General features: G+C 36.3%; 1 protein-coding gene across 14 annotated transcripts in view; it reads right to left on the reverse strand.

Annotated features, from left to right (window-relative positions):
• The window catches only part of ATE1 (arginyltransferase 1), a 227633-nt gene that overhangs the window by 178058 nt on the left and 25332 nt on the right, over positions 1-24243 (reverse strand). For 9 of the 14 annotated variants that reach the window (XM_069099112.1, XM_069099123.1, XM_069099113.1 and 6 more), the window contains exons 7-8: positions 20569-20697; positions 19508-19636 (exon numbers count right to left, since the gene is read on the reverse strand). In XM_069099112.1, coding sequence (XP_068955213.1) covers positions 19508-19636; positions 20569-20697 — 258 coding nt within the window. The remainder of the gene's footprint in view (positions 1-19507; positions 19637-20568; positions 20698-24243) is intronic. The other 5 variants (XM_069099120.1, XM_069099124.1, XM_069099118.1 and 2 more) reach the window with 2 other exon arrangements.

Here is a 24243-nt window from a genome sequence, read left to right on the forward strand (position 1 = left end):
AGGGAAGATCTTGGTATGTTAGTAGGTTGAAGGGAAGATGCTTTGCACATAATGAAAATAAAGATGAATGAACTGAACAGCTGCTTTAGAAAGTACAATAGAAATAAAACCAAGAAGAAATAAAAGGGTTGTTATGCAATACAAAGGATCGAATTGTCAAGAGAAGATAGCAGAAATTTGTGCCACAAAGTCTGCATGGTTCTTTCATTTCCTCCAGCAGCACATCAATAGAAACAAAAGAAACAGGTGATAGAAATAATCAAGGGCCTGTGTTCAGAAAGGCATAAGTATCAATGGAACAAGCAGGCAAGGAATATAAGGGTAGAGGGCAGTGTATAGTGAAACTGCTTAACTACGGCTAGGTGGTACAGTAGACAGAGGGCTAGACTTAGGAGTCAGGAAGAACTGAATTCAAATCTGGCCTCAGATACTTACTAGCTGTGTGACCCTGGGGAAACCACTTAACTTCTGTTTGGCTCAGTTTCCTCAACTGTTAAAATAGCATAATAGCACCTCTTAGAGTTGCTGTGAGGATCAAATGAAATATTTGCAAAGTTCTTAGCACAATGCCTGGAACATAGTAGGTACTCTATGAATGCTAGTTATTATTATAATTGTTGTTGTTGTTATAATTAGGTCAAGACTTCAAAGAAAAGAAAGAGAAGTCAAAATGGTTTGAAGGAATATAATAAAGCAAGTAATAGAATTAAGGGAAGTCATGAAAGGAACAAAGAAAAGGTTTAAGAAGTGTTCAAGAGGAGTGGCTAGGTGGCACAGTGAGTAAGAGCGCCAGCCCCGGAGTCGGGAGGACCCGGATCGGAGTCGGGAGGACCCGGATCGATTCCAGCCTCAGATACTTAACACCCACACAAAAAAGAACTGGCTGTGTAACCTTGAGCAAGTTACTTAACCCCAATTGCTTTAAAAAAAAAAGTATTAAAGAGAGAAAACAAGTAAAAACAGTAGGATGTAATTTTTTCAAAAGGATTCAGAGTTCAGAAAAATTGACATAGAACAGTTACAAATGAGAATGAAATCATACATGTCTGTTTTTGTGTGTTGCCAGGGTAGAGTAAAAATAGAGGTAATGGAAATTGAGGAGTCTGATGACTTGGGAGGATAATGTTTGAGATGGCCTCAAAATTACAGTAGGCCCCAAGTTGGAGCCAGAGGTTGGGGTATAGAGACATAAAGAGTCAGATACCAAATTCTTTGTGAAAACAGAAAAAATGGCTTGGAATTTGGTAGGTACCACCTGTTTTTGGATAGAATGAGTCTCAAAGGAGTGCTGAGTAATGAGGGCTAAGGAAAAGTCTAGAACCAGTAGCAAGGAGCAAGGAGTAGGCTGACTTTTCCTTGTGATTCAGTGTGCTAAGCCACAGAAGGCATGACACAAGATGCACAAAGTACTAGAGAGGATAGCCAGGGATGAAGTCTTCTGGGAAAATCAGACCTCTGTTAGTGCAAGAAGTCAAAGTGGAACATGATGAAAGGAAAAGTGCTAAGACAAAGGAAAGTGTATTAATAACAGAACAGAAGATTCCAGAAGGCACAATGGAGGGGAAGGACAGAACAAGATAAATAATCTGTTAACCTATAACTTCATATTTTCATACAAAATATGTCAACAATTCATTAACAAGGCATATACTACTTAAACGTTTTCCTGGATAGCATGGCACATATTTGGTTCATTTGCTTTATAAGTAAAAGGAAGAAATAATCCCGGAAGGTGATTAAAATACACATCCACATAGTCCTTTTTGCTTTATTTTTACTTAAATAAGTAAGTACTATTTAGATATCTGTATTAGCAAAGCATAAATCTGACATCCAAGAATATGCAGAAGTATAAAAGTATTGTTTAAAAATTAAAAAGATAAAACTTCACCAAATTATATAAAAATAACTACTTCAAGTAACCTAAATGCGTTTCTCATACTTATCACTACACATCTATTACTCTGTATAGTTTTGACTTTTCACTGTAACTTCCAAAGTTTTCATGCATTAAAAATTACAGTCCTAGTGACCCTTATCTTCAGTCTTTAACCTAACCATGCAATGCCTCTCAGAATATCAGGAGGCAATCTTTGTCTGATGAGTAACTATGGCTCTTTAAAATCTCTATTTATAGTTTGGCACTTATCAGACTAAAATGCAACTCAATGTGACACTTTAAGCATCATATTCAGAAATTTTGAAGCCCTAATTCTGTTAAGATTTCAAATTGAGTTACATGTGGATAGATAGACTTTTTTTCTATCTCAGATATATATTTACATTTTTTCAAAGTGACTTTTAAAGCAAGCAACATGCACACTAAGTTAAGGGGGAAAAAAGTACCATATATAAATGTATAATTCTTTGAAATTGGATTCCAAACAAGAACGAGAGTTCTACTTTTTAACAGTCCATTATTAAAAAAAAAAAAAGACAACAGTCTAAACTTATTATCAGAAATGGCCTTCCATTTGCCCCTAAAACTTCTCACACTGGACCACTACTCAGCAATGCCAGCTCCCTTCTCCTACTGGTGAGTTCCTTCCAGGCCCAATGGCAGCTAGAGAAAGGGAGCAGGGAAGCAGTTTTATCCACCTTTATTACCCCTCTGGCTCTGCTTCTGATTTTTGGAACTTTGCCACTATGCCTCCAGTGCCATCTCATCTTGGAATTTTCCTTAGCACCAGGTACTTCCTTACCCTGGGAACATCCTTTGACCCCCTGCAACTTTCTTGCCCTGAAGCAATCTCTTCTGCATCTTTGGCTATCCCAGGCCTGGACCTCAATTCCCATATTGCAGCTTTATCCCCCCCCAGCTTTTTAGCTCTCTTTTGTCTGTTGCCTTCAATTTAAGCTCCTTGAAGGCGGGGACTATCTTCTTTTATGCTTATATCTGTATCCTCAGTACGCAGGACAGTATCTGGCATATAGTAAGTACTTAAGAAATGTTCAGGGCCTTGCCTTATCTGGCCTTTTACCAAAAATGTGACTGAAAAAGTCTCTCCACTCAACTGGGAATAAAAAATTAAGACTGACGACCCACAATCATAACCTCTGCATCTACAAATGTCATTTGGAGGACAGGGAGGCATGAAGGAAAAATTAAGACAATTATCAAATTAAACCCTTAATATTTAGATCTAAAAAAGTTAGAAACAGACACTTCTTGTTAGTTAAGAGATCTTTTTTTTGTCGTTTTGGAGGGGGAAAGGCAGGGCAATTGCGGTTAAGTGACTTGCCCAAGGTCACACAGCTAGTAAGTGTTAAGTGTCTGAGGCTGAATTTGAACTCGGGTCCTCCTGACTCCTGGGCTGGTGCTCTATTCACTGTGCCACCTAGCTGCCCCTAGTAAAGAGATATGAAAAATAAGTAACAAAACAAGAAAACATTATGAATACAACAGCATCATGGTGGGTTTGTTGGTTAGAAGAATCTAAGTGATACAGTAAAGTAGATGAAATTCCGAGATTAGATTTATGAAGACCTGAGTGCAAATCCTTCCTTAGTTACTTACTAGATGTGTGGCCCAAGGCAAATCATTTAACCTCTCTCAGCCTTGGTTTTCATCTGTAAAATGAGGGAGTTGGGACTTGCTGGCTCCTAAGGTCCCTTCTAATTCTCCACCTATGCTCTTTTTTTTTTTTTATTTCACGATGTTAGGAGCAAGGAATATGTGTGAAAACTATAGACCAAAGGCTACATCTGCTATTTTTTTTTTAAGCAAATGCAGCATGATCAGAAAAATAGTATAAATGATAATTCATTTGGGAAAAATTTCATAGAAGTGCTTGCACTGAAGCAAGCTATAAAGTTAAGAATGAATGCTGAATCCAAATGTATTTTCACATTGTGAGACAATCAGAAACACATTTCAGATAAAGTGCTCCTGAAAAGTGGAGGGGCTGTGTGACCACAGGCACTGTCTGCATTTACTTAGCCAAAAACACCAGTCAATTGCTATTTCCCAAGTTATTTTCAAGATTCTACTGGCAACTGAACAATTTTCTAACTGACTTATATCATCACACAAATCTAAAGAGATTTTATTACCTTTTAACCCACAAAGAGAATAAATTGCTATTAAAACTATTCCAGACTAATTCTACTTAACATAATATTAGTTACCATTTTTAATGGTCACCAATGACCTTTCTCTACATAGTTTCTGTAATTTTCAAATGGAGCTCTCATATTTTTTATCAGACAAGTGAAGATCAAACTTACAGCTGGCCAGTTTGGAAAAAATGGCATATATGCTCTTTAAATAGAAAACCAATTTACCCCTCAATAAAAACTGTAGGTTAAAAGCTGAGATATATTCTGTTTATTTATATTATATAAAAGCAGCATGTAAAGTTATATTTGAAGTACTTTGCTAAAATATTTCCAAAAAGCCTTCTTGAAATCTTTCACAGATTTAAAATACTCATCATACAAAATGTCCAGGCAATCAAAACTCTTGAAACTATTCAGACAACTACCATTTTAAAAAATTGTATTCTTTTTTATGGGTATCTATGTCAAATTTTATAGGAAATACAAATTCTCCCTTCCTAAACATAAAAATAAGTTAATATAATTTATCTACTTCAGCAAATGTTTGGAAGATGAAAACAAAAGTGCAAAATATTTTCTAGATTAGAATTAGATTATGTTATGTTGTTTCACTGGACAAATAAGATTAAAAAATTCTTAATAAAACCATTCAGTGATAGCTCTTTCCTCTAATCTCTATTTTATTTGTTAACAATGTGGCTAACACAAACCTAGCAATGTGAAATACAGTAGTATTAGATACTTAACACCCACACAAAAGAACTGGCCATGTAACCTTGGGCAAGTTACTTAACCCCAATTGCTTCAAAAATTAATTAATTAATTAGTCAGTTAGAAAAAGAAAAGAAATTCAGTGGTATCGATAACCTCTTTCTTGATATAGAACTACAAAAGCACTCTGCCTCCATAAATCTGAAAAGTACCTTATTTACACTTGTGTACTTTAAACAACATTTTCCAAGTCCGTTATATATCTTATGTTGATAATAAAATAATGTATTGGATAAACAGATCTGTTTCCCCAATCATGGGAGCAGTTAATAATGAATTCAAAAAATGCTTATTAAGAATTTATTGTATATGTGCATATTTCTTATGTTGAGAAAGCTAGGTAGCACGGTGGATAGAACAGTGGACCTAGAGCCAGGAAGACTTGAGTCCAAATCAAGTCTCAGATATTTACCAGCTGTGTGTTGGCCAAGTCATTTAACATCTGTTTGTCTCAGTTTCCTTATCTATAAAATGGTGATAATAATAGCACCTACTTCCCAGGGCTGATGTGAGGATCAAATGAGAAAATAACTGTAAAGCACTTACACAGTGCCTGGCTCACAGTAACCTCTACATAAATGTTATTTATCATTATCATCATCATTATTATTACGCACAAGGCACTATATTATACACACTGGAGATACAAAGAAAAAAACAAGATGGTCTCTTCCCTCAAGAAGCTTACATTTTATGTAAATTATACTAAAGATACATAAAATAAATAGTATCCCAAACTCTTTATAGTAGAGCCACAATTCTAAAGAAAATGTCAATTATATTGTCATTTTGTATAGAACCCTCCTGACTTAATAACAGAAATATTTACTGAACATTTCTGAAAAAGGAGTACAAATTATGGGACTATCCTAATTAGATTCTTACATTCCTAATTCTGGAGGTGACTTTAAAGATTATATAGTTTTAGATGTTTTATCTGAATAAACAAAGAAATAAAATCAGAGGTAATGAGAGCTGAGAAAAAAAAACAGAAATACAGGTATACCTTGGAAATATTAAGGGTTCAGTTCCAGATCACCACAATAAAGCAAATATTGCAATAAAGCAATGAATTTTTTGGTTTTCCAGTGCATATAAAAATTATGTTTACACTATACTGTAGTCGGTTAAATGTACAATAGTATTATGACTAAAAAACAATGTAAATACCTTAATTTTAAAAGTTTCTTGCTAAAAAATGCTACATCTGAGCCTTCAGAAAGCCAATCTTTTTATTAGTAGAGGGTCTTGTCTGGATATCAATAGCTGCTGACTATTCAGGGTAGTGGCTGCTGAAGGTTGGAATGGCTGTGGTCATTTCTTAAAATAAGACAACAATGAAATCTGCCATATTGATTGACTCTTCCTTTCATGAAAGACTTTTCTGTAGCATGCAATGCTATTTGATAGCATTTTGCCTATCGTAGAACTTTCAAAATTGTAGTCAATTCTCTCAAATGCTATTGCTGCTTTATCAACCAAATTTATGTAAAACTCTTCCATACTCTTGTGTCTAAGGGTACAGGGAGACCTGAGGAGGACAGAAAATGGTACTTGAACTACCTACACATCTTTAAGGACTGAAGCAGAGATAAGAAGCGAGTGCAGTACAGGCATATGACATAGCCAGTATAAAGGCTCAGAAACAGAGGATGGAATACTATGTGTGAGGAACAGATAGAAGACCAGTTTGGCTGACTGTAGAGTGCAAGAAAAGGAATCATATCCAATAAGGCTGGAAAAGAGGCCAAGACTGAGGCAGAAATAAAGGACTTTCACATAGTTTATATTTTACCTTAATGGCAATGGGGAGTCACTGATGTTGAGTAGGGAAGTGACATGGTCAGATATACACTTAAGGAAAATTGCTTTGGCAGAACTGTGGGGGATGTACTGGCATGGGGGAGACTTGAGGCAGAAAGACCAATCAGGAAACCACTCCAACTCATCTAGGAGAGAGGCGATAAAGGCCTGAATTCTGATGATAACTATTCAATAAAGGAGAAGGGATAAATGTAAAGAGAGGATGTGAAGATAGAAACATCAGCATTTGGCAACTGAAAACACATGTGGACTGAGGGAGAGGGAGGAGTCCAGGAAAATGAGAAAGTTGTGAAACAGTAACTGGAAGGATACAAAATTCAATAGAAATAGGGAACTTTGGTAGAGGGCAGGGCACAGGGGGAAAAAGAATTATTTGTTTTAAACATACTGAGTTTGAGATGTCTCTGGGCCATCCAGCATGCAATGTTCAAGACAATTAATGATATGGGACCAAAACTTAGGGGAAAGATCAGGGCTAGATGCAGAGATAGGTGGGTCATCTGCATAGAGATGACAACCACATCACGGGGCCTGATGAGAGTACAAAGTTAGAGAATACAGGTTTAGAGAGCCTAGGACAGAATCTATAGTTAGTGGATATATATGATGATGGGACCAGAGAAGGAGAAAAACGAGCAGGCAGAGAGGAAAACCAAAAGAAAGCACTGTCACAAAATTCTAGAAAAGAGAAAGATTCCTGGAGAGTATAGCTTACAGTATCAAAACCAGCATATATGCATGAAAGACAAGGACTAAGAAAAGATTATCAAATTTGGCAATGCAGACAAGTATATTATACAAGTGTCTTTGTGATGGAAATGGCAGACCATATTACTGGTAATGAGATTCATCTCTATAGCTAATTGTAATTTTTAAAAAACAGAAAAAATAAAGGTTCTAGCCCTAGCTCTCCAACTACCCAGGTAAGGACCTTAGGAAAATCATTTAATCTCTGAGTCATTTATATAAATGTCTGAGACATTTATATAAGACTCTAAGAGTAAGAAAACATTTACACAATCCCATTTGATGCTCACTACTGGTCCTGAGCAGTAAGTACTATAATATAGTTACTACCTCCAAAGTATTTCTCATACCTACCGTTCTCTCCATTCATGGAGTCACTACCCATTTCTTTATCACTTTCTTGCCTGAACAATTGCAATTATCTTCAAATTGGTCTCCCTGCCTCAACTTTCTCCTTTTTCCCATTCATTCTCCCCCACATCTATCCAAGGCATTTTACTCCATTAAAGGTCTGACCTTGTCAGCCCAGCATTCAATGAACTCCAGTGCTCTCTATTAACTCTAGTATCAAATATAACTTACTCTATTTGGGTTTTAAAACTCTTTACAGCTTGGAACTAACTTATGCTAATCATACATTCCTGTATTTGATGGTCCAGACAAAGTGTCCTTCTTGCTATCAGTAACACTCTTAAAAAACACAATTAAAATAAACCAAACACAAATAGGAAATTAAGGTATGATACCATCCAGAATTAAGAAAAAAGGAATGAATTTATATCAAAAACTTTCTGATGATTCAAAATCATAGACAATTCACTCTTCTTGGTTTTTGCATTGTATATGGTGAATATCTACACAGGAAAACATTACTTCTGGAGGAAATATAGTATGTTGACTAATTATGATGATATATTACTTGGTTTTGGTATTGTGTGTCTTTCAATAGAAAAGTATGAAAAAAATTTTCACCAGTTCAGCTAGCTACACTGACTAAATTGATTAATTACTAACAATTATTATTTAAAAGTCATCACTATCAGGGGCGGCCAGGTGGCTCAGCGAGTAAGAGCACCGGCTCCAGTGTTGGGACTACCTGGAGATCGAATCCCGGGCTCAGACACTCAGCACCACACCCAGAAACAACTGGCCGTGTAACCTTGAGCAAGTTACTTAACCCTGATTGCTTAATAAAAAATAAAAAAAATAAAAGTCATCACTATCCCACCAGACATACACAGGGATTTTTAAAAAATAATGAAGTATATTCATTCATGTAGCATTTAATAAACTATCATTTTTACTGAAAACAAAAGTTTTTATGCTATTAAGTAAAAATCTTACATATTAATTGTTTTATCTTTTCTGTTACCTTTATAACATCACATAAATACTCCCTTATCTCCTCTGAAACTGCCACCACTCTAGTGCTGGCCTTCATCACCTCATGCCTAGACTATGTCAATGGTCTGCCACAAGTTTCTCCCCACTCCAGTAGATACTTCACTCAGCTGTCAAAGTGATCTTTCTAAAGAACAAGTTGGGGGGGGGGGGGGGGTGGAGCCAAGATGGCAAAGTAGAAGCAGGAAATTGCATGAACTCCCACACCAACCACCTCCAATACCTGTAAAATATGACTAAAACAAATTTTAGAATTACAGAACCCACAAAGTGGAAAGAAAAACAAATCTCCCACAGAAGGCAGCCTCGATGGCCAACAAGAAGGGTCTATCACACCAGGCTGGGAGCCAAGTGCAGTCCTACGTGAGCCACATGGGCCCAGACCCAGGGAGACCCCAACCAGTGGCCCAGACCAGGAAGAGCAGACTTCAGAAGAGTGAATCACCGGCAGCTGTGGCAGTTTCCAGACTTCTCAACCCATAAATACCAAAGAGAAAGTAAAAGGTCAGTAGGGAACTCTGTTGGAACCAGGTGACAGAAGAGTATGGTCCAGCCCTTGCCCCCAGGGGGAGAGGTGGTAGAAGTACAGAGGCTGCCTCTGGAGCTCCTGACCTGCAGATCATGGGGGGACCAAGTGACAATTCAGAGGATAATTGCTCTTGCTTGACCTGCTTGGATCTGGGTTGCTGTCTTGGGTGGTGGTCCCAGGATGAGAAATGCCAGTATGCCAGAGTTTGTGGTGGCTGTAGAGAGGGGACCCTCCTCAGACCTCTGACAACACCTGTGAAAATCTCAGCGATTTGGGACAAAGCTCTCTCTACTCTGGAAGCAGAGTTCTACTATGGGAAAGAGCTCAAAAGTCAAGTAGTTGGGTGGCAAGATGAGCAAGCAGAGGAAGCACTCAGACCTTTTTTGAGGACAAAAAGGATCAAAACATGGAACCAGAAGAAGTCAACAAAGTCAAAACTTCTGCATCAAAAGCTTCCAAGAAAAATGTGAATTGGTTACAGGCCATGGAGGAACTCAAGAAGGATTTTGAAAATCAAGTAAGAGAAGTAGAGGAAAAATTGGGAAGAGAAATGAGAATGATGCAAGAAAATCATGAAAAGTGAGTCAACAGCCTGCTAAAGGAGGCCCCAAAAAATACTGAAGAAAATAACACCTTAAAAATAGACTAACTCAAATGGCAAAAGAGGCCCAAAAAGCCAATGAGGAGAAGAATGCCTTAAAAAGTCAAATTGGCCAGATGGAAAAGGAATTTCAAAAACTCACTGAAGAGAATAATTCCTTGAAAATTAGATTAAAGGAAATGGAAGCTAATGACTTTATGAGAAACAAGGTACTATAAAACAGATCCAAACAAATGAAAAAATAGAAGGCAATGGGAAATATCTCATTGGAAAAGCCACTGACCTGGAAAATAGATCCAGGAGAGAGAATTTAAAAATTATTGGACTACCTGAAAGCCATGATCAAAAAGGGAGCCTAGAAATCATCCTTCAAGAAATTCTCAAGGAAAATTGCCCTGATATTCTAGAACCAGAGGGCAAAATAGAAATTGAAAGAATTCACAGACTGCCTCTTGAAAAAGATCGCTGAAAGAAAACTCCTAGGAATATCAGAGCCAAATTCTAGAGTTCCCAGATCAAGGAGAAAATATTACAAACTATCAGGAAGAAACAATCTGAGTATTGTGGAAACACAATCAGGATAACACAAGACCTAGCAGCTTCTACATTAAGGGATAGAAAGGTTTAGAATATGATATTCCAGAAGTTAAAGGAGTTAGGATTAAAACCAAGAAGCATATGCCCAGCAAACTGGGTATAATTCTTCAGGAAAAAAATGTGGCCATTCAATGAAATAGAGGACTTTCAAGTATTCTTGATGAAAAAAGCAGAGCTGAAGAGAAAATTTGACTTTCAAATATAAGAAGGAAGAGAAGCATGGGAAGGTAAACAGGAAAAAGAAATCATAAGGAACTTATTAAAGTTGAACTATTTACATTCCTACACAGAAAAACAGTAATTGTAATTCATGAGACTTTTCTCAGTATGAGGATAGTTGAAGGGAATATATGTATGTGCATATACACACACATATATGTATATATGTATACATATATGTATATATAGGAGAGTGTATGTATGCATACATATATGTGTATGTGTATACATGTATACATAGACAGAGGGCACAGGATCAGTTGAATAGGAAGGGATGATATCTAAAAAATAAAATTAAGAGGTAAGAGAGGAATATAATGAGAGAAGGAGAAAGGGAGAGAATAGGATAAATTATTTCTATAAATGTAAAGAGAAAACTGTTACAATAGAGTTCCTGGGAAGAACAAGAAAGTGAAAGGGAATGAGTCAACTGCACTCTCATTGTAATTTGGCTTAAGGAGGGAATAACATACACATTCAATTCGGTATCTTACCCTACAGGAAAGCAGGGGGAAAGGGGATGGGGGGGGGGGGTGATAGAAGAGAGGGCAGATTGAGAGAGAGGGTAGTTAGAAGCACACACTTTTGAAAAGGGACTGGGTCAAAATAGAAAATAGAATAAGTGGAGGGCGGTATAGGATGGAGGGAAATATAGTCTTTCCCAATATATCTACTATGGAAACATTTTGCGTAACTACACATGTACAACCTATATTGAATTGCTTATCTTCCCAGTGGGGGTGAGTGAGGAGGGAAGAAGGGAAAGAATCTGGAAATCAAAGTTTTAAAAACAAATGTTAAAAAAAATTTTTTTTACATGCTAACTGGGAAATAAGATATACAGGTATTGGGTACAGAAATTCATCTTGCCCTAGTAGAAAGTTAGAGCAGATTGGGGGTGGGGTATTCGGTAGGCTCGCTATTTTGGGGTACGGGATAGGGGAAAGATGGGGAGAAAATCTGTAACTCAAAATCTTGTGGAAATGAATATTGAAAACTAAAAAATAAACAAATAATAAAAAAGAACAAGTCTGACCAAGTCATCCTCCTACTCAAAAAACTCTAGTAACTCCTTATAACCTCCAGGATCAAATGTAGATCCTGTTTGGCATTCATAACCTGCCTTCTCCCACCCCACCCTTTCAGTCTTCTTACACCTAATCCCCATCTTCATTCTGTCCCCTCTCCACACTTTGTGACCCAGTGACAGTAGCTATCTTGCGTTCCATCTCCCATGTTTCAAAATTTTTACTTGCTGTCCCCTGTGCCTAGAATGCTTTCTTTCCTCTCTGCCTCTTGGATTCACTAACTTCTTTCAAATTCCAACTAAAATCTCACCTTCCAAAAGTTTTTCCAGAATGCCCCTTAATTCTAGTGTCATTTATTATTTCCAATTTACACATGTGACATATATATATGTAATTTATATACACACATCTATGTGTATGTATACATAGTTAGTTGTTTTCATGCTATCTCCTTCATTAGTCTGGGAGTTCTTTGAGAGTAGGGGCTGTCTTTTGCCTTTCTCTATATCCCCAGCACCTGGCACATGGTAGGTACTCAATAAATGTTTGCTGACTGATAAAGAAGGAAAGAGAATTAACATCATAAGACCCGCTAAGACTCAGCTTAAATGCTTCCTTCTATAAGAGAGGCCTTTGCAAGTCCCCCCACCTCCTAGGGCCTTGGACTCTAAGGCTAGCTTTCCTCTGCTCTGTGTTCACCTTTTATGTGCTGACGAATATGTGTGTTGTCTTCCTCACTAGCATGTAAGCTCTTTAAGGGGAGAGACTGTTTTCTTTTTGTCACTCGTACTAGCACAGTTCCTGTCCACATAGTATTTGTTTGTTGACTGACGGACTGTTATAAGTCTATAAAGAATAAATACAAACCAAATAGGTCAATAAAAACAAGTTTGGGAGAAAGGACACTAGAAGTTGAAGGACATCATGAAAGACTTCCCAGAGGAGGTAGTACAGGAGTTAATGCCAGGAGTGGGAACTTCCAGTCAGTGCAAATAGAGACAGGAGAGAGAACATCATGAGTGGAAGCCCAGAAGAAAGGTCAGTTTGGCTGAACAGCAGCAGGCAGGAGAGGAAGTAGTATCTAATGAGGCTGGAAAGAAAGACTGAGAAAGAGGGTGAAGGGTTTTAAAAGCTAAGCAGACAAGTTTATTTTTTTCCCCCTAGGTGAAATACTGAACCACCAGAGTGACTAGGGAAGTAACATGGTCAGACCTGCACCTATGAAGGAGAACTTCTTTGGAAAAAGGGTGGAGTATACACTGAAGCGGAAAGAGAATCAAGTCAAGGAGACCAATGCAATAATGTACTGCATCACCAGAGGAGTTGATGGCCTGACCTAGGGGAATGACTGTCTGAGCAGAAAGAAGGGATTGAATTAGAGAGGCATGGACAAGGTAAAAATATCAAGACCTAGCAACTGACTGGATAAATGAGGAAGTTAAGAGTGAGGAATAGAGGACAATTCCAAGGTTACAACTCCAGGAGTCTAAGAGAATTATGGTACCATTAAACAGAACCTTACTGGAAGAAGACAATGGAGAAGACTTACAAAGGCATGGATAAGGTACATCTGGCATTGACAGAGGGAATACCCAGACTTATGAGATAAAGCATCCAGTGAAATATTGAAAGTATTTCAATATAGGTATAACCTAGGATGAACATATTTATCATACTGTGTAAGCAATAGCTATTGTTTTCTTCCATATTTATACTTACAGAAACCTATGAAAATAAACTTTCAGAGAAATCTTTAAAAAAATATATTTCAATCACTCTGCTCTAGGTGAAATACAGTACCCTAATACACAGCCACAGATATAGATATATGTATATATGCACACATATATACATAAATATTGCCTATTTCAATAGGCAAGATTTTTATTCTGGAAGCATATTTATATATTATATTAAGTATAACATAATTAGGCATCATTTATGTAGCAAATCATCTACTTGGGTACTTCTTTAAAAATCCTAAAAGTAATTCCTTTCAAACTATTTTACATATAAAATGAATTGCCACGCCACAAAACAAACAGAAGTTTAGTAGTTAAGACTCTATCAATGGCTAGTACTACTCAATTATCAAGTTATTACTAGGATATCATAAAATCTGATGCTTCTCAAATATAAGTAGAAAAAACAAATTTAAAATACAAATGTTAAAGACAAATGGTAATCATAACAAGATTACTCATATCATAGGAGCTTTACACTTAAAATATACTTTACTCACTATTGATAAAATCTCAGTATTCACATTCAGGAAATTAAAGACAGCTTTTACTATTGCATTAACAACTCAACTTCTTTCGCCATCATTTGATTTTTCCTTCTCATTTTCTATCATAACTTTAGGGAACAGCATTTTTCCTCCTGAATACTTTTCCACTTGCTATAAAATGATTTTCTTACTGGTTGTTTCTTAAAACAATTATCAACAAAACAGTTATCAATTTGTTTATTCATTTATGTCTCAAATATTTATGAGGCACCTACTGCATGCAAAAGACTGTACTAGGTGTTCTCTCTCCAGTCCTTCATATAGTTAGTACTATCTTTGTAAACATGCAAGATCAAAGCATTATAGAATTAGTGCCAAAGCTAGGGAAATAATCTAATCCAAATTCTCTATCTTATGGATGAGAAAACTAAGTCCCAGAAAGTACAATACCTTGCTTAAAAACATATCATAGTAGCAGAACTGGGTCTAGAACCCCAGAAGTCTTTATTCTTTATCCAATGCTTCTTCTAAAAGACCATTTTAAGGGCCTCCTATAGATAAGTGGTTCATAACTTTTTCAAGTATACAGACCCATCTTTTTAATGTGAAGAAAGTTTCTTAGACTACCCACTACAGGATGTCAGAGTACTAGTATATGTTGACTAAGAAAGTACAGTGACAAAAAGCTGATATGAAGTCTATCTTGCTTTTAAATGAATTTGTATTTTAGCAATCACAGCAGCATCTACATTATCTGAAAACCAGCAATATACCGTGTTTCCCCGATAATAAGACACTGTCTTATTAGTTTTTTGGACAGAAAAACACCAGAGGGCTTATTTTCAGGGGAGGGCTTATTTTAATGAACATTGACAGCAATTTTAATAAACAGGTAAATGTGAACCAAAAAATGTACCTTTATTCAATAATGAATTCAATAAAGAACAGGATGACGCATTCACTGCTGCAGCTCTGATTGGATGCAGCTCGGAGCGCGGCGTACGTTTCACGGGGGGGGGGGGGCGGTGCATACAGAGGGTACCGTAATGTAGCGTGTAGGGCAGGGAATCACCTTCACTACAGTAGCAATCTCAATAGGGCTTATTTTCGGGGGAGGGCTTATTTTAGAGGAATCTTACACAGTAAGGGGAGGGCTTATTTTCGGGATAGGTCTTATTATCGGGGAAACACAGTACATATTCAGGTGTGTTTGCTTACTTATAGATTCATATATGGCTTCACTGACATTCTGAGATGATACTCTAGCTTCCCAGGGGTCTATCGTCCACAGGTTGGAAACCACTTTTATAGGCTAACACATACCTTTCAGAAAATGGCCCTCAGACACTCACTTGAAGAAAACCATCAAATTAGCTTATAGCTTCATCCTCATCCTGTTGGAGATGTCTTCTCCTACTAATTTACAAATATTCCTCTTAGTAAATGTACTTATCAATCTCAAGCTTTCTGGAAAATGTATTATTTCTCCACAAAATATTTGTAAATAATTATTCTTTAATTGTACAATTAATTATGTCCAATTTAAACAAACTTTTATTAAACACATAACTATGTACAGGTTTCTGTGCTCAGTGCTGGGAAATAAAAAACAGAAACAACACAATCCTTGACCTCAAGGAACTTATATGGGAGAGGAGATGAAGTGATGGATTACAAGCATAAAAATCAGCATAATCTAAGGTAGTAAGTGATGGAGGAAACAGGAGGGCCTAAGCAAAGTACTCCAGGAATATTTGAGTACAAGAGCCCTTAGCTCAGGAGAAGAAGTAGTGGAGGGGAGGGAGGTGCACCACTTCGGGTAAACCTTGTAAAGAACAGGTCTCTAAAAGGCAGAGATGAGTAGAGCTATCATTCCAGGTATGGGGTAGAGACTCCAAACAGATTCAAGGTCATAGAAGGGTCACGGTACTGTGGAAAGCCATGTGCTTATATCCAAAGCCTGCCACTAAGTGTCTATGTGACCTTGGCCAAGTCATAACCTCTTTAGGCTTCATTTTCCTCATCTGTAAAATAAGACTTTAACTTCACCTCCAAGGCCATTTCTAGTTCTAATTTATGAGTCCCTGAAATGGCTAAAGAAACAGTAGTCTGCTCAAGCCAGAACACAGATTGAATGTGAAAGGATATAATAAGAATAAAGCTGAAAAGGTTAATTCTAGACAAAAAAATGGAATGCATGACTTTTATTTTTGAGGCAAGAGTTCGCTACTGAAGTGCTTTAAGCAAGTAACATGGTGACTACCGAGGCCTCATCAATCTTATTTTTTGGCAACTCAGTGAGTGAAGAAAGTATCGGTGGGAGAGATAGTACAGAGGGAGCCCAATGAAAAAACTAAGAGGGCAGTCTGGTGGCAGAATTAAGAGTGGAACTAGGAGAACAAATACAAGAGATGTTAAGGAAATAATTAATTAATCGACAACTTGCTGAAAGAGGTGGTAAGAGGCTAATGAGGAAAAGGTGACAGGGAGAATAATTATTGCCATCAAGAGATGAAATTCAATATGGAACAATACGAATCTAAAGTGTCAACGGATATCCAAGTGAAGATGTTCAGCAGGCAGCTGGAGATTCCCTCATCAAAGCTTTAGAGCTAGAAGAGACCTCAGAGGATACCTTGTCCATCTTCTCAAATTACAGGCAATGAAAATAAGGCCTGGAGAGATTAACTGACAAGATTATACAAGTAGCAGAGCCAAGGTTAAAACCCAGGTTCCCTAACTCCAAAAGTAGCGTTCTACTGCAGCAGCTGTCTCCTTAGCTACATATTTTAATTACATATTACATATTGCAGTGTCTTAAAAGGAATTCAAATGCAAATTACTTTGTACATATTTTCATTTTTTTAATATTTTCTTGTAGTCACCTTGCTATAAATAACTAAAAATAACACTGAACACTAGTATTTTCAAAATATATAGCAAGTCTTCCACTACCTGAGAATCTTCCAGTGGGAGCAGCTTTTCAGAAGTATTACTAATATGACTTGATTTTTGTTATTTTAGTATATGAGTCAGACAACTTATATTTATTTATTCTCTTGACTAACAGCTGAACAAGTAACCTACTTTTCTGGATCTTAATATGATTACACAGTTACCAACAGAAGTAAAGTAGATTTTGTGCCTAAAGTCAACCTAAGACACTGAATGTTCCTAACCTTAAATGTTTAAAAAGTCAATAGAAAAACAAATTATTCATCATTAAATGATCTTATTCTATTGAATAAATAGTCCTCTAAAGTATATTCCACACTGCCCTTGAGGCATCATTCATGAGATAAATAATCTCACGAATGTTAATAAATGAGATAAATAATCTCATGAAGTTAAAAAGCAGAAAACGTTTGAACTCAATTCCTTTCTGAGAGAATCTACAATTTCTTCGGAGAATATAAATTCGGGAACCAGCTATTTAATTAGTGACATTAGGCACAAGACAATAATACAAGTTACTAGCATACTTAAATGTGTTCACAAATCATTTTTTGTATTCTGTGACTTGAATTAGATTCCTTAAATAAAAGCTCCAGAAGGTAGACCACAAAGAAAAACAGTTAAGATCCCTGTCAGCTTCTTTTTAGCAACCAGTTCCACAGAGAAAGAAATGCATATAAATAGTTGGATAACCAGGTTTTGCTGAGTGGAGTATTTTGAAGGTCCAAAAAAGCAGGTGGTCTTCATCTGGTCCACTGCCCAATTCTATGGAGAGCTTTTCTAGGGCAGCTTCCAGCTAAACAAGATCTCTTAATGGAAGCAAAAATTTATTTCCTTGCACATGGAAAGCTTGCCAACTTGCATAATATCAAGAGACAGCTCAAAAGATGTAACCCAAGAAACATCCTACTTTGAAACAAACTTTTTCAATTTGTAATGTTTCAATTCCCTTAAACTTGAGGGTTCAGAGGTAAAAAATAAATAAATAAATTGTACTACTTTAAAAGAGCCCCTAACATTAAATAATGTGAATGAATACTCATATTAAGCAACACTAAATACTAAAGCATATATTTGTATACATCGTCATTCTACGGAAAATTATACTATTGCTACAACACAAGGTGTAATTAGTATTTATACAGTATAAGGCAAGAATGATGTTCCCACAGGTTATAATTCAACTTCTCTTTATGAAGGAAATGAAAATAAAGGACAACACACTAAAAAGCACCACACAAAGTAATGATGTAGAAAATATGATTCAGAGAGAATCATGTAGAAAATATGATTCAGAGAGAAAATAAAAACAGCCTAAATGAAAGACATTTGCATTTTTTGTGAAAAAGCACCATATTCACTCAAATAATGAAGTAGTTTAAACCAACATAAATGTGAAGACACCTGCTTGTCATCCTGGCTCCTTTTAAAGTCTTCTTTCCTAACTGATAGATTTTTTTCATCAGTTGTGAGCAATCAATGTCATAATGCAGATTAGTTTGGGTTTTAAAGGCATGTTAGCTTTTTCAACAGCTAAGGCACAAACTGCTTCTTCTCCTCACTCCTACTTGCACATTTTTCTATGTAAATTTCCAATACTGGAAAGAATGAAGAGCAAAATAACAAGGACTGAAGAGTAACCATAAATGCTTTAAGTGCAGGTTAATCCTTACCATACCCAAGAACAAAGTCTTGTGTGTAGTTGCAGTATTGTCAGAGAATGTAATCCAAAATAAGCAAGATCTGGATCTTATAACAGTAAGGGGACACAAAAATACATTAAACCTACCTACATCCTTTTCACATATTGTCAAATCCATGAATAACAAAGCATTGTTAATGAACAAGTCCCTTTGATCCTCACAACAACCCTGTGAGGTAGGTGTTATTATGATTCTCATTTTATAGATGAGAAAACTGAATCTGAGAAAGATTAAGTAACTTGACCAGTTACACAGCTCATAAGTGAATAGCAACATAACCTGACAATGCTCAGATCTTTTCCTCCTGAGGAATTCCATGTGCTCTGCATAAATAAATTTATTTGTCCCTAAAACAACTCAGTGACCTAGTTGACATTTATTTAGCACTTCAAGGTTTCCCAAATGCTTTCCTCACAAGAACTCTTTGGGGTAGTATAATCGTCCCCACTGGAAAGATGAGGAAACATATTCAGAGCAATTAAATGATGTGTGCACCACCACAAACTGATGGGGGAGCCAGGTCAGGAGTCTGTGCAGGTCTGCTTGGCCCCACATGTAGCACTCTTTCCTCTATACCACACTGCTCCCAGAAGGCTGTCAGATCCCCTTTCTAAACAAACAGCTGTCACTGGGAGCTTTATGTTATCTGCCCTAATTCTGGCAGTTAGTCAAGAGAGGCAGCAAGACAGGCAGTCATCTGATGCACATTATCCATTACACATTTTGCTTCCTGGGCTTGTTGCAGATATAGCATAGCTTTAACTGTTCTTTATTATGGCATCCTAGCAGTTTAAAGACCAAAATAAATCATCAAAAGAGGCAAGAACATGTAACAAACAGTACCTCAGCTTCCCCACACTCAGCTTCTGTATCCTTGTGTATGGCCATTTGATACTTGGCATATAAAGAGAGTGACTGGCGGAAGGACGACTTGAACTCTGGGTCCTCAAAGGAAACAGGTACTAACCTCACCTTCAGAGCAAGGAAAATACAGGTATATTATAATGAAATTTCTCTCTGATGATATGCTTCTGAAGGCAAGGCTAGTGTAAGATCTCCTCAACTCCACTTCCAAAGCTCAGCATTGGAATCTTACCTAAAATAGAATAAGCCCTACTAAGAGTTAAATGGCATAAAGCCTAAAGGGCTAATTTTCTGAAACTAACCCTAGTTTTAAATCTCTTTAAGGGTCAAGGTTCTATCTATTATTTGTTTCTACCCACTTATTATAGTTCTGTTTACAGACAACATTCAATAATTATTACCTGCTTAGGATAATGGTAACATACTCAGCTTCTACTTTATTCTCCCTCCAGAAGCATTAATTTTATCTTAGGGATCTTTAAAATTATTTGATTACCCAAATTATTAAGTGGTCAGAATACTATGGCTTTTAATAATCTATTTTATTTTTCTAGTTTCATTCATGTTTTCACAGATGGCACCATCACCAAAATAATTTGGCAGATCTACACTGCTTATGCTGTTTATTTTAAAGTATGGATACAAAATGTTTACAGGGTTGTATGAAATACATGCATACTATGGAGATGTGTACTGGAAGTCTAAGATAATTTTCTGAGTATAAAATACAGTACCTACAAAGATTTATCATTAACTACAATTTGGATGTATCTCAACACTAACCTTGTGTAAAGTAAAATTATCTACTTTGTGTGGTACATAGCATTTTGAGGTTATATCATTGCTATCTAATGAAATTCACACTTCCAGAATGTCCATCAGTTAGCTATTTGTATTTCTTTGAAGATTTGCTTCAAACAGAATATGAGCAATATGTACCATAAAATTAAACTTCATTCTCTAACCCACAATTCATGCAATGACATTAAGTGTAGGGGAAAGTCCAAATTGAACATAAAAATTATACTTGGCCTTCTGACCTGGCTTACAGTTGGTTTATCAGGTGGGTCCTGGTGAATAACCATCTGGTAACGTTTATAGACCTGGTAAGACTCCTGAAATGTGGCTTTGAACTGGGAACTTGGTGGGGATGATCTCACCACCCTCACCTTCAGAAGGAGTTGAAAAACAATTCTCATTAATAAAACAAATAAGTAATAATTACTCATACCTGAAAACAACTGAAAGAAATTTTTTAAATTTTAAAATAGGCACATAACTATAAAGCTTATTGATAACATTAAAACTGAATCATTTAATAAAACAATTAAGCTAAATCAATTAATAAAACTTTTAAATCTATTATTTCTGTCAACAGAAGAGCCACATGCATTATAGGAGGCACTCTCAAGTTCTACTTGCTAGTTCTGAAGTTATATATGCTTATTTAACCAAACTATTACATTTCTAAAGATGACTGAAATTGTGGGTGGCTTTCAATTTTGATGTTTGGGTATCAATGAAATATATCCTAGAGTTACCTTAGAAAACAAATGAAAAAAAGATTTTAATATGATTTGGCTAAAATATTCTTTCTATAACATAAAATTCCAGAAAGGACCAACAATTTCTTATCAGTTTGCTTTATCAGAAAATCATACACTGAAAACTGATATTCAGACAACAATTTTAAAATAATTTTGAGGAAGGGGAAAAACTTTTAAAATGCCACATTCTTACCTATAATAAATAAGAACTGCTGATGTGTATATTAATTTTGGATTTTGCTTCTACAACATTATACCCTCAGAAAGTTTCTTAGGGGACTACTTTATGTACATACAAATGTACATAATTTAAATAATATGAACTCTAATGCCTAACATGCAAAGGATGCTAAAGATTATCCATTCCAACCCTTTTATTTTATAGATGCAAAAACTGAGGTTCATAGAAGTGCTGTGACTTACCCAAGCCCCCAAAGTCAGTAAGATACTAACCCAGGATGTAAAGCCCAGACCCCTACAGGGCTCCACGCCATGCTGCCTCCCACATTATTACAAATTACACCACAACAGTGCTTTTCACAAGGACACACAAATATTAGCCTTTAAAGTACATAGAGACCTCTCTAGGTCATGAAGTACATTTTATACTTTTAAGCACTTTGTCAAAAAGTATCTACCATCCTTATATTTAAAACTAAGATATAAACTACTGTAATTTTTTTTAAAGAAAAAGAAAACTGGCTCTGGACCAATGGTTCTTAATTTTTTGTGTATTGTGGATCCCCCTCGTGGTAGAGTCCTCAGACCCCTTGTTGGAATCTTTTTAAATGTGTAAAATAAAATAAAATACACAGGAATATAAAAGAAATCAACTTTACTGACATAAAGATGTAGTTTTTCCCCAACTCAACTTCAAACATTCACTGATATCTATCCATGAACTCCAATGGACCACAGATTAAGATTCTTTGGGTTCTCCAGGTCCTGAGAGGATCTCCACCTCTGATGCTTACTATCTATGTGACTTTGGTTAAGTCACTACCATCAGCCTCAGTTTCCACATCTGTAAAATGAGGGAGTTGGACCACAAAAACTTTTTGAGGTCCCTTCCACTTTTAGATCTATGATCCTTTGATCCTTTCTATTAAAAAATATAAATGAGATATGTATTCAGGTGAAAAGAAGGAAAATAAAAATATAATAAAGAGAAAAAGTCAAAGTCTTGGGCATTTTGTGAAAAGTAATTCCTTTAGATACAAAGACTGACACTTAGTGAACAAAAAATCCATCATATTCCACTATCAGACACTCACTCCTGATAAGAAAAAGATCAGTATTCCACTTTTAGGAATCACTATAAACTCAGAAAATAAGCTATCGGGGTGGGTAGGTGGCACAGTGAGTAAAGCGCTGGCCAGGAGCCAGGCGGACCTGAGTACGGTTCCAGCCTCATACACTTAGCACACACACACACAAAAAAAATCTAGCCGTGTAACCTTGGGCAAGTTACTTAACCCCAATTGCCCTCCAAAAAAGGCAAAAGAAAAAGAAAAGAAGCTATCAATTCAGTTGAACCATTCAAAACGTATGAAAAATTTAAGTAGTATCTAATTATCAAAAAATGTTCTTCTTTAAAGTGGGTACTTGAAAACAATTATCAAAATATTTAGAAGCCTACTCAGGGATATTTTCTACTAAAATAACTGAGTAGCATATGCCTAACAAACTACCAATGTCTGCCAAGAGATAAAAGTTTTGATGAATTTGGTAACTATTCTACAATACTTTCTTTTTAAATGTTTCATTTTTATTCTTAAATTATAATGTAGAAGGTGTAAACAGAAACCTGGCCAAGTGTGACAAAGCTGGAGGATGACATTTTTGTTAAAAATGTCTCCCTATACAGGGTTATCAATTTCCCATGGACTATACATCTGGATATCTGATGATATTTCCTTGATAGGATTTGGTTTTCTGACCCACTGAACATACATTAGGATGAATGATCTGAGTCACAAATAAATATATAACATGAATGATACAAGACTTTTTGGGGATGGGTAATTCAAAGCTAGTATACTCCCAAGTCATATCAGACTTGGCTTTTAAAAGAGAAAAGATACAGAAATGTGGTGGGAACCAAAAAAATAAATAAAAGTCAATCTTATACTCCCACACTCTGGTTCCTTCTTGGAAAGCCAATTACAAGTGCAGAATGAGGTGCAGCTTTATATTCAAATGAACTGTTTCGTTTCACTTGACTTTTACAAGGGGGAAGTTTCACTGAGAAGTGACAATGATGTAAAAAAAAAGAAAGAAAAGGGTATCAATAAAATATTGGGGTTTTATTATTTTGTTGTTCTTTTTTAAAAGGCCTGTGTGACCCCTGCAGTTGCTCCAGGGAACCATGTAACGCCAGGACAGAAAGAACCACACTGACCCAGAGCATCTAGAATAGTGATGATTCAAGGGCTAACCAATCTTCTTGAGAAAGAGTCAGAGTTTCTGAACAACACTGCATTCATGGCTCAAGTAGTAGCTGTAGCCACACATGAGCAAAGGGTACACTACAGAAGAACAAACCTAGACCCTGCCTTCTACTACCACGGTACATTATAAGAACTGTTCAAATCTATGACAAGAGACTGATTCTCTAGTAAGCCCAATTCCTTCCCCAATTCAGGAGACTCCTAAGTATTAGGTGGTATTAGAAACTGGACAGCTCACCAAATAAAAAGAGACCTACTCTTTACCACTTCCCAATTACTTTCTTTTTGTGAGGGGAGACTCAACCCTAAGGTAATATCTTAAGCCTGGAGAAAGGCATAGTTCTCAGAAAAGTTGGCACTAATCAGAGAAGCAAAAAAAACTGTCTTTTAACTATCTGGGATAAAATAAGAGGGTCCTGTGCGTTTTTTGTTTTCTATCAGGTGAAATAAAACCTGTCTTAAATTATATATATTGTTAGCTTGAGTATTTATGTGGAAGCTGAGGGCCTTTTTTTTTTTAAATACAGATGCAGACATCAGCCATATGCTGATGTTACCAGGTGAGATACCCAGTAGGGGTTATGAGTCAAAGAGAAATTTTGAAAGATGTCTCCAAATTGAATTTAGTCTATATAAACCCAAAATGGACTTTACATATCTCAAATTAAATCTTGGGGAAGAGGAGCCTCAATCAGAATACTTATGACTGCAAGTTCAG

This window comes from Petaurus breviceps, unplaced genomic scaffold, assembly GCF_028583685.1.
Source record: "Petaurus breviceps papuanus isolate PSGF00001 unplaced genomic scaffold, PetGlider_PUasm1.0 37, whole genome shotgun sequence".
NCBI lineage: Eukaryota > Metazoa > Chordata > Mammalia > Diprotodontia > Petauridae > Petaurus > Petaurus breviceps.